The following is a 12,098-nucleotide window of genomic DNA, read 5'->3' on the forward strand; positions in this document are numbered from 1 at the left end:
TGAGAAAGAACTTGAGTATTTTTATTAATGTAAATGAGTTACATCCGAATGTAAAACCGACACAATATGAGGAGGAACATCTTCCATCCATACTTGAAAATCTGGTATGCTTATAACATATCTCGCCAGATTATGAGCTACACTATTGCCGTTTCTCTTTACATGAGAATACAACACTCTTTGAAAATGATTTGAGTAAATTTTCACATCCTCTACCAGCAGACCCAATGGGCATAGGTTCTGTTCTTAAGATTTCAAAGCTTGAATCAAATGTAATGCATTACCTTCGAGAATAACATTTTGGAACCCTAGCTCATGTGCAAATGACAAAGCTTTCCGGGCAGCCAACGCTTCTGTCACACCAGCTTCATACGCCTGAAAAATCCCTTCTGAACAAGAAGCCAATACAGCACCATAGCTATCCCTTATTACAACACCAACACCAGACCTATTTGCATAGTCAAAGACCGCTCCATCAAAGTTAACTTTCACAAAACCAGCCGGCAGTGCACTCCATCTGTTTCCTCCATTTCCGTTACTCCTTACTTGTGTACTTGTTGCTTCTGTGTTGGTTTTATAATGCGCCAACCATTCAGCTGCCAGTTCAGCAACATGATGCAACGGACAAGCTTGCAAATTAAGCCTCACCTTGTTCCTTTGATTCCAAACAGTCCAGGCCGTGTAAGCTAGCAGCTCCAAAGACTTCCCTTCCTCTATCATCCATGACAGCAGCTCTCTTATACAGGTGAACTCCATTTCGCACCTAAACCCCCATTTTTCCTGATCAGTCCACACTACATCCAGCTCCGGACATGACCACAAAGCGTGCACCGAGTCCTCCACTGCCAGTTTACACCATTCACAGATTGGTTCCTCTAAAATTTTCCTACGCATCAAAGCTTGTTTGGTTGGAAGTACATTACGACAAGCCCTCCAAAGAAAATTTTTTATTTTTGGGGGAGCTTGCATCTGCCATACTTCCTTCCAAACTCGCTTATGACAGATAGGAGGAGTTTGAGAATTTAATTGCAGCTCCTCTTCTTCTTTAAGGAACCTATATCCGGACTTACAAGTGTAATTTCCTGAGGTCGAGTAAGGCCAATACAAAGTGTCCTCTGTCACATGTCGACTTAGGGGGATTTTCTTGATCAACTTAGCATCCTCTTCCACAAATAACCCATCCACCATCTCTTCATTCCATCTTCTTGTACTTGGGTCAATAAGTGAATCTACGGTATAATTTTCAAAACTTTCCAATGGGTAGGAAGGCAGAAACGTTGGGTGTTTTCTTGGCAGCCAACGTTGCTGCCAAATGTTTATTTTTTCTCCATTTCCTACCCTCCATATTGCCCCCCTTTGAATGATGTCTTGTCCTCTAAGGATACTCTTCCAAGCATAAGACCCCATCCTTGAATCGGCAGCCTCCATAAGTGATGAATTTGGGAAGAAACGAGCTTTAAATACTTTGTAGAAGAGTGAGGATTTATTATTCAATAGCCGCCATGCTTGCTTTGCTAAGAGGGAATCATTGAACATAGCAAGATCTCGAAAGCCCATACCTCCAATAGTCTTAGATTTTGTCATCTCTTCCCATTTAATCCAATGGATTTTTCTACGGTCGCCCCTTAGGCCCCACCAAAATCTTTTGATTAGAGCCTCAATTTCATTGCACAAACTCATCGACAATTTGAAACATCTCATAATGTAGTTTTTCCTTCCTTCAATTTATCTTACGTTATTAAACTCCAATAACGTAAGATAAACTCCAGTAGGTTATAAAACTCCAAATTGTACTCCTTACTTCTCAAAAAAAAAAAAAAAAATTGTACTCCTTAAAAAGCAATAGGTTATTAAACTCCAAATAGTACTCCTTAAAAAGCAATCCTATCCCCTGCTGACAAGTACAATTTCTTCAAACCTTAACGGCAGCAACAATAAACTTAATATGGCGGGAAGAGAACCCGCCTTACAGCGCTAGAACACCTGCTGATTCAACATCTGCTCAAACCAATTAACTTGAACCCATATTCATGTTTAATTCGGAAATCTCTCAAAGCAAAGAATCAGAAAACTAGATAGCTTAGCTCAGTAGTACATCTCCAATAGAGGATGATGGGATCATATACAATAAAGGTGAAACCTTGATTCACTTTCCCACCTGAAACATTATAAGAATGCCTCTTGCCGTTCTTGCAGTCATTCTGTCAGCATCCTCACAACCAAAAAGTTGAAGGGAAAGGCTACAAGATCCCTATTGGAAATCTGTATAATGCTGAAGAAGCCCGTTGGAAATCTGTTAACAGGATCTAAGAATGTGACAGTGGAGACACAAGCAGAAGTCCAATTTGACCAGCCAAATCTGAAACAAATACAAATAAATGTACACCATGTCATGCCCCTACGCATGAAACAAAAAACAAAAGAGGATATCCAGATTCCAAATCCAAATCAAAATGCATGTATCTCTATTATCACTGCATCACTCTTCCCAAGAAGCCCATATTTTTCTTTTTCTGTTTTTGGTAAGCAAAAAATAGAAAGAGGGAGGCAACCAGTGTGAGAGGCTCCTCCTCACGTATTTTATTCCCAAAATAAGACCCTAAAATACTACCTGAAAGAATTTTCTAGAAAAACTAGAAAAGGTCACTTTATTCACCTCAGTCACCGAAACAACTTTTCTATATTTACATCCATTCCAAATGCATTCCAAACACTAGTTGGTATTACAAATTAAAAGGGACAATTATGCTGCCATACAGCACCTAAGCTTGAATCTCTTATTTGTAAGAAATTTTTCGAAGGCATTTTCTTTCCATCAAGTATTACACACTCGTGTGAAAGTTCTCTAGAACAATTTTCTTCCTTCAACATATGTAATCTATCCATGGAATGTAAAACAATAAATCCTAAAAACTATTCAAACACTTATTGGAGCTCTATAAACAAGAACAAGAATTGCAAATTACGAAATCATACATCTCCAACCAAAATTATATTCCAATTGATATCCAAGCTACCACAAATATCAATGAGAACTCTTCTCAACCATATTACCAATACCCACAAAATAAAAAGGACATGCAACGCGGATAGCAAAATATGGGTCTAACAAATCTCGGAGCCTAGAATTTCCAAAAGCCAACCTCCAACAAAATAACTAACAATCTTAATCAAAAAGTTGTTAGAATTCATGTAAGATGATGGACTCTAATCTGTCCTTAACAAATCAGGATCCAAAAAGAATTACAATTAACCTACCTAGAATTGAATGGCTCCCTACCCTTCAATATGTTACACCAAACATATGACCCTTTGGCAGAATTTGGGGCCTCCAAAATAGAGCAATCCAGAAAGAACTTCGCTTTGAAAACCCAATAGAAGAGTGAATTATCATTATGAAGTAGTTGTCAAGCCTGTTTAGCTAGGAAAGCATCATTGAACATGGCCAAGTCTTTGAATCCCATGCCTCCCTCCCCTTTCGGTTTACACATAGTGCTCCACTTTATCCAATGAATCTTTCGTCTGTCTCCTCTTTGTCCCCACCAAAATTTTCAAATAAGGACTAAGGGTACTGTGAATAGTTTAACATCAGTTTTATGCAAAATAATTAATATTTACTAAATGCATCCAATTAGGCTCCGCTTTTTGCATTTAACAACTCATTTTCAAATATGTCCTTTCGCTAGACTCAATATTTCTTTTCTCCATCTATCAAAATATTATTTTCTTGGTTTCTTTCTTTTTTCTTTTTTTTTTTCTTTTTTTTCTTTTTTTACTCTTTCTCTTTACATTTTTCTCTCATTTTGTCTTTGCCAATGCACACGTCAACCCCACTATGCCACACTGCACCGCAGAACTTTGCCCATGCCGCTACCCACACCCTCAAGGCCATGACCAGCTACTACCAAGTCCATATCCAATCCAAAGTCGACTGACTAGTGCAATGCTAATGCCCTTATTTGTACTTGTAGGTTCTAGCATCCAATCCATAGTCATCATGTCTACTCCTTTAGTATACACTACATATATCATAAAGTTTATTGAACTTAGCTCTAATTTTTTATGGGACAAAATTTAGCTACAAAATTAGTTGTAGCATAAGACTATAACATTATGTAATATCATTAATATTATTATATATTTAAAAAATGTAACTGTTAGATTGCATGTTCTTTACCCTCTTAATACACGTCAAATTTTGTGTCAATCAGATATTATTTACTATATGATTTATAAAATTATATTTTATGTATAATTTTAAACTACAGAAACTTGCAATTTAAATAACTTATTTATGACATAGCTATTGATTTTTAATTTTTTAGAAAATTTGCAAGTATAGAGAATTTAAGAAGAAAATATAATTCAATGGTAGATTGTCAAAATTCACCTCTAATACAAAAAAAAAAAAAAAAAAATATATATATATATATATATATTAAGGGTGCGTTTGGATACAGCTGAAAACTGAAAACTGAAACTGAAAACTGAAAAACACTGTAGCAAAATAATTTTTAAATGTGTGAATAGTATCGTGGGACCCATTTTTAATGAAAAAGTTACTGAAAAGTGTATTTTGTGAGACCCATGAACAGTGCATAAAAACACTGTTTACGTAAGAAAAGTCAAAAAAATATGGCTTGACAAAAAAAAAAAAAAAAAAAAAAATTCCTGAAACGTAAACGCGCGTCTGGGAAGCACAAAACGCGCTTCCCAAACGCGTTTGCGTTTCAGGATTTTTTTTTTTTTTTTTTTTAGCGAATGAACAGTAAAAGTACTGTTCATGTACTGTGCAGAGACAAATTTTACTGTTTATATACTGTTTATGCACTGTTCATGAGACCCACAATCACTTTATTCAGAAAAAAATATTAAAAATGAGTCTCACGGTACTATTTACACATTTAAAAATTATTTTGCTACAGTGTTTTACAGTTTTCAGTTTCAATTTTCAGTTTTCAGCTGTATCCAAACGGACCCTAAGTAAGATTGTAGTTTTAGGCTAAAACTAATATTGTAACTAAATTTTGTCATTTCTTACATCCTTGATAACAAACAATATACCGTTTAACTAATAAGGTAACTTGTGACATATTACTATATTAGGCCACAAGGATAAATTGATTGGCTTGTTGGAGGAGCGATGGTAATGGACTTTCCGTTGGATGACAGTGGTGCGACGGCGTTTTCGTCCTCCTCTTCTTCTTCGCCCTTTCTCCACCCAAATTGCATCGCAGGCTTCGCCGGAGACTGTCGGAGTCTAAGTCCGCCACGCCGATCTTCGCCGCCAGGTCTCTCTCTCTCTTTTTGGTGTGGTTCTTGGTTTGTGAAATTACTTGGAACTTAACTGAGCCAATTAATTCTTTAGGTGGTTAAGGATTCTTGTTTTAAACGTGCTAATTAGTTAATTAAACATTTTGAAGACTTATCAATCTGAATTTCATTTACAGAAAATCTTCAGAGATCACCAAACGGTGTGATCGTTTCATAAAAGTTGGTACAGTCTGTAATTTTCTCAGGAGCCAGATCAAAATTTTGATTTTTTTTTTTCTTGGTAACCAAACATGGTAATAGGATTTGGATATAAGCTTCCTGAATCTCAAAGAATCATGGGTTATGTTATTTATTTATAAATAATTTTTTTTTGGGAGGTTAAAAGTTAAAAGCTTTGTATTGAACGTTTTTTTTTGGGGGGGGGGGGTGGGGGGGGGGGGTTTGTTAGGTAAAGGTGGGTGCTTCTTCTGTTTGAGTTTTTTCTGTTTTGCACTTTCTGGTCTTTCCTTTTCACGTCTGGTGGGCGTCTCTTTGTTCCATTTTCAAATTATTTTGCTTTTTAACATTCTTTCCTTAAAAAAAAAAAAAAAAAATTATTACTTGATAAAATATATTTTGATGGATATACACAACTGATCACCCTCTAATAAAACATATTGGCTGAAAATGTAGTTGCATATATCTTTGTCACTTTGCAATGATCATAATTTTTTTTTTTTTTTTAATTCTTGTATATGTTGACAAAATTATATACATTGTTTTTGCAGAGGGACAAGATTATATGCATTCTTGATTTTAGTAGCAGTTCCTGGATATAAATCACTACCTCACATAAATACCATAAGTTATACATGTTTTCCATTAGTCTATGGTAGTAAAATTTCCCTTTTTCCCAATGCTGGTTACTTTTTGCAAGTACACTATTTATAAGCTGAAAAAGATTGTAGGAATTAGCTTTATATCACTGCTGCTTTAAGGATGTCATAACTAGTGCAGTCATTTTTTCCCTCTCCTATACATCCATTTGTCAAAATTGATAGTGTTTTTAATTCAACTATTATATGTAACTACGGAGAATATGAATCACAAACTTTAGATGCATTCATTGTTTAACTTTCTTTTTACATTGATTCTTGCAGAATTATTTGTTGTTGTGTTGTTTTGTTTTTTATCCTCTTCTTTTAGTAAAACCCCAGGGTTTGAATTCTACTTTTCAATGAAGGTTTTCTCCTTACCTCTTTTTGTCCCAGGTTGAAATTGGTTCCATAAGTTCAGACATAAAAGTCCTCCCAGAGAAGTCGATGGATATGGGCCTGAAGCTTAAGAATCGTAAGTTATCATTGTTTGTATGAGTAGCTCCGCTTCATTGTTTGTTTGGAGTTTAAATTTTGAGAACCACAGAAACATGCTTGTATATCTATTAGATGTTAATGACCGCTAGTTAGTAAAACAAAAACATAAGAAAAATTGTATTTGTTTGAAGTTCCTCTTAGGGGTTATATGTGCTTTTTCAATGATATTTTGTGGCAACAATTTCTCAGCAGGGGATAAAGCTAGCTGAATAATGATTCTTCAATTGGTGATTTGTGATATGACCTAGTTGGATTGCATTCCTTGTCTTTTTCAATGACAAGTTTCTTTCTCTTTTAGATTTATGCAGTTTTTGTAATTGATTGTCTACACCAGTATATCTCCTATATACTTGGGTGACTCTTTTTTTCTGATTTATATAATCTTATTACTTATCAAAAAAGAAAGGGTACCATTTTTGAATTATTATTGAGCTGTTTGTTTTTGTGCTGTGATAACATTTTACTTCTTTTTGGAGTTAAAAGAACACAACCGAAAAAAGTGTGAAAATGTGGGGAAAAACTTTTTGGAAGTTTTTCTGTCTGAACAATTTTCCTGGAAGTGGGCCATTTGAGTAATGCCAAAGTGACATCTCTAAATTATTGTTTATAAACCTTTCCGTTTTTCTTATGTTCTATACAATATATGATTGTTCTATGTTCTATAAACAGTCAGTAGAATCAAAATTGGCAAAGTTTATCGAAGACATTATAGTCCCTCCAAGGATGGTTGACATAGTCGTTGACGGAGAGGTATTTCTAATTTTTGTAGAGCCTGCTTTTTTACTGTTACTGTCATAATTGCTATTATTACATGTTTGTCGTAGCTTTCAAACTTGCTCACAGATGGTCTTGGCTTACAAACTTGCTCATTGATGTCCTCATCCAAAAAGTTGTTTTTGTTTATCCTTCGTTTACATGTCCGTTACTTAAAAAGAAGAAGAAGAGTTTCAGTGATTTACCCATCCAATGAGATTATCAAGACTTTGGTTATTCTTTAATGTTTGGGAATTGAATTATGAGAAAAGCATTGATACATTAATCTGAGAGAGGTCTATTTGTGCTTCATTTATTTTGGTTTATAGTTGCCTTAATTAAGAAGGCTCCTTTTTTAATATTTTGCTACAAGCTTTACCCTTTTGCCTTGATACCAATCACATCAAGCCTTGGATGGCAGAATGGGATTTACATATGCTCTTTTATGCTTGATTTATATCATTGTTATGTCCTTGTAAGGCTTGCTAGGTTGGTTTGAGGGAGAACTTAATGTGTGGAAAAATGTGTTTACTTGAAATGATTAAATGTTGCTCATGTTCTCTCTCGCCCCTCCCTTATTGTATTAGTGATTCAATCATTGCATGATGGGTTACTTATCAAAAAAAAAAAAAAAAAATCATTGCATGATGGGGTTATTGTGGATTGATTGTGGAAAGATCTGGTCATCTGCTTCATTTGCTGCCCATCTTTTTTTGATTAAATTGCAACATAGAGTAGCACTTTCTAGATGTTTTATGCTTATATACATGATTTAGGCTCTTCTGATATTCACATTATAGGTTAAAGTTGATTTTTTAATATGCAGGACATATCTATAACACAATTGAGCTACAACATACGTCCTTGAATGTGCATGGTGTACGGTCCATGTTGCTTCCTGGTTAACATAGTGATTAGGGAGATTTTTGTGTTCCATTTCTTTTATTGCTGCTAACATACTTGCAGTGGAATTTGTCCAGGTCAATAATGAATACATGAGAACTCTTGAGATTCTAAGTAAGAAGCTGAAGTTTGTAGAAGTGGATCCTATGGTCAAAGCTTCAAAAGCTCTGAAAGACGTTCAACCTGAGCTTGAAAAAGTTAGGCAGAAAGCAGTTTCAAAGGTTATTGACTAGAATTATCGGATGCTTTGGTTGATGATGATTATTCAATTTCTTGTGTTATTGTATGTTTTAAACCTACCAAAATATTAATGTGAGAGCCCCTCTACAATGTCATGCATATCATATACACTAATCTGCCCATGTACATATTTGGATACAATATTGTTTGTATGGACTGTTTAATTATCAATTAGTAATAGCAGTCCTTATTGTGCACAAGAAGAATCCCAAGCTTGTGACTTGATGAGTTAACACTCTTGTGACCATTTCAATCATATATGTTAGAAAGGACTACAATTTGACATCTGTAACTTGAATAGAGTTGGTTATTAGTACTTAGGTTTGATAGTTTAACATAATTTTGTTGACTGAATATTAGTTTTGGTCAACATTTTAATCTATATTTACTGATAATCAGATGTTTTTAGTTTGCTTCTTCAACTGAAGTTAGAGTTTTGAGGTAATTGCTAAGGTCAAAGATTTCCTCAAGGCCAAGGGTAGGGATAAAAGGTTTTTTTCAACAATTCTTGTCTTAGTTAGCTTCAACAGAAGGTAGCTAATCCAAATTTCATTCATTTGATAAGGATTCAACATGTACATTGTATAGTATTGAGGCCAGAATGTCTTATTAATAAAAATTTGAACAGTGACCATTTTGTACTGAGAACCTTTTAGAATTACAGTGCAAGTCAATACATTTTAACTTAATATCACCTATGCCTTCTCCCCAACCTCTGTGGATTTAATTGAGTCGGAAGCTCTTGAGGACAATAATGATATTCCATGTTTTGTCTCATAGTTTGGACAGAAAATATGGTGAATATAAACTTCAATAATGTTTTGATTTGGATATTGAATAATATCTATTGCTCATGTAATGATATCACACTTCTGAACTTGTTTTACTGCTTTACCTGTTGATTAATGAGTACATATAAGCTCTCTCTAAGTGTTTTTCTGCTGCTTTACATGTTGATTAATTAGTACATATAAGCTCTTTCTAATTATTTTTCTACCACATTACCTGTTAATTAATTAGTACATATAGGCTCTTTCTAATTGTTTTTCTACTGCTTTACCTGTCGATTAATGAGTACAAATAGGCTCTTTCCAACTATATTATCTTTTTGCAAGTGGTTGACTTCATTGTTCAGAAGCTTTATGCATTGAGAAAACCCAAAACAAATATCCAGATCCTTCAACAGAGTGTTCTTTTAAAGTACAAGTGAGTAGAATCTAAATACAGTGCTTAATAGGTCTAATGGGACATTAGAATTTTATATGGTTTTATCATATTTACTTTCAGCACTTATCAAAAAAAAAAAATCATATTTACTTTCATCCTTTTGTTTTTTTTTTGGGTTTTTGTTCTTCCTCCCTGTGTTGCTATTTATATGGATGATTTGTTAATTGATGTGAGAGCTGCTTGATTTTTCCTTTCTTTCTAAAGGAGATGGTGATGGGTTGATTTGATCTTTCCATGGTCTGATTAGTATCTAGCTTGTGTGTTCGCCATAATCAAATGGTTATGCTTTTTATTTTGTTTGACTTATGACTGGAACATCTTTTTATTACTAAAAGTTTCTTATTTTGTTTAATATTATACTAAGGTGCTTCGTGTGATACATCCTTTTCCATTGATTGTTGTCGATTCAAAACAATACTCTCTCCATCCCATATTATTGGTCTTGTGTAGAAACTCCAACTTTTTAAAGGAACCTCATTTAATACATTGTCTTTCAAATAAAAAGTGCATGTTTCCAACTACCCCCTTAATTTAAACTCTAGCGAAAGAGGGATATTGACTTTTTAAATAAAGTAAGGTCAAGTGAGGAAAGTTATCAATAGTGTCCATAGATTTTTCAAAGTTGATTATATTTTGGGACATTTCAAAATGGAATAAAGGACCAACAATATGGGATGGAATACACTATAGTGAGGTAGGGTAGCCATTACTTTTACCAAATAACTTGAAAAACCACTTCTGCCTTAACGAAGTGGAATAAGCACACAAGGTTGCTTTACATTTTTGTTTCTTTAAAATGAGGGATATGTAATGCAAGTCCATTTTGTTGGGATGAGCATAGGTATGAGAATCAAAGTGAAGCATTTGGGTGTGTTCTAGATTACTGAGGCCGGACAAATATAAAAATTTTAGAGTTAATTACAACAATTTTCATAAAATATTTTTAGAGGCTTTGGAAATATAAAATATAAAAATTGTAGAGTTAATTACAACAATCATGGGCTTTGATTCAATTAGAGGCTTTGGAAAAATCAATGTTTCTTAAATGCGGATTATTTTTAAATTTTATTTGTCTTTGACATTATAACTTTCGAATTTCAGTGAACTGGTCTGCTATAAATTTAGTAGATATGTCTGTTCCATTGACGCCTTCTAAGAGACCACATGATCGAAACCTTACAGAGTCAAATGGGAAAGGAAAGTGGCAAAAGACACACAAACAATCTGTGAAATTTGCTCCTGGGAGTGTTGTCTTACGCTTACTCTGTCCTGCTTCCAAAACTGGTGGTGTCATTGGAAAAGGGGGCAACATCATTTCTGAAATCCGTCAAGAAACTGGCGCAAAGGTCAGAGTTAAGGAAACTATTCCTGGTTGTGATGAGAGGGTAGTTGTTATCTCAGGTTCTGATAAAGAGATTGAGGTGATGACTGAAGCAAGCTGGGATGATGGCGGTGAAGAGACAAACATGGATGAAAAGAACGATGATGAAAAGGAACAGAATGAAAACAATGAAGATAAAGAATCTGATGCTGTGGGAGATGCCAAATCGGATAAGGGAACTTCAGCCGTGCAGAAGGCCCTTTTTCTTGTTTTTGAGAGAATAATTGAAGGAGAACTAGAGACAGATGGAGGGGATGAAGATGATAATAAGTCTTCTTCAATTGTTTTTAGGCTACTTGTGCTTTCCAATCAAGTAGGCTGCCTTTTACTTCTAGGGTGGCAGTGTAATCAAGCAAATGTCAGCTGAAAGTGGGGCACAAATACGGATTCTTCCAAGGGACAAACTTCCTCCATGTGCATCCGCTGCTGATGAATTAGTTCAGGTAGTTTTGATGACATTATTTGTTATGTAGTACTATACTATAATTAGTAATCAGGAATACTGCAGATTGTCAGTTACTTGTGCGAAGTTCTAATGATTCTAATTTTATTGGGTTAACATCTAATGCAAAGGCAATGTCTATATTAATAGTAACCATGAGTAATTGAACTCCCTAGCATGGATCTTTGGGGCAAATTGTCTTTTCTGTTTCCCATTAGTGTTTAGATTTACTTGAAAGAATACACATATTAGGACTAGAAACTGCATTAGTGATTTACTGCTATATATCTGTTCATGAATTATAGTTCTTATATTTCAACAAAATCAAATACTTAGTGAAGAGCTGGAAACTTGTTAAAAAAAATAAAAAAAATAAAAAAAAGGACTATCTATGCAGTTAAGTTTTTGGTTATGCTTCAGAGTTCATTGTCTGGTGGTGTTTTGCCCTCAAAATTTACCCAGGTGACCACTAGTTCAAATAGAATGTGATTTTCAATTTTTATTTCAAGGTTGTCACTCCTTTTGG

At 34.5% G+C, this 12,098-nt stretch overlaps 1 protein-coding gene across 5 annotated transcripts; it reads left to right on the plus strand.

Annotated features, from left to right (window-relative positions):
• Positions 1 to 5,136: 5,136 nt before the first annotated feature.
• On the plus strand, positions 5,137 to 11,748 carry LOC115983874 (RNA-binding KH domain-containing protein RCF3-like). 5 transcript variants are annotated; one of them, XM_031106715.1, is made up of 5 exons: positions 5,137 to 5,291; positions 6,525 to 6,603; positions 7,296 to 7,376; positions 8,206 to 8,503; positions 10,851 to 11,748. In XM_031106715.1, exon 5 carries the CDS (start codon positions 10,880 to 10,882, stop codon positions 11,495 to 11,497), a length of 618 nt encoding a protein of 205 aa, XP_030962575.1. In that variant the 5' UTR covers positions 5,137 to 5,291; positions 6,525 to 6,603; positions 7,296 to 7,376; positions 8,206 to 8,503; positions 10,851 to 10,879; the 3' UTR covers positions 11,498 to 11,748. The 5 variants fall into 5 exon arrangements, with proteins under 5 accessions (XP_030962575.1, XP_030962576.1, XP_030962577.1 ...); XM_031106716.1 differs by having other exon boundaries at positions 8,346 to 8,503; XM_031106717.1 differs by having other exon boundaries at positions 8,360 to 8,503.
• Positions 11,749 to 12,098: the final 350 nt, after the last annotated feature.

Source organism: Quercus lobata, chromosome 4 (assembly GCF_001633185.2).
Source record: "Quercus lobata isolate SW786 chromosome 4, ValleyOak3.0 Primary Assembly, whole genome shotgun sequence".
NCBI lineage: Eukaryota > Viridiplantae > Streptophyta > Magnoliopsida > Fagales > Fagaceae > Quercus > Quercus lobata.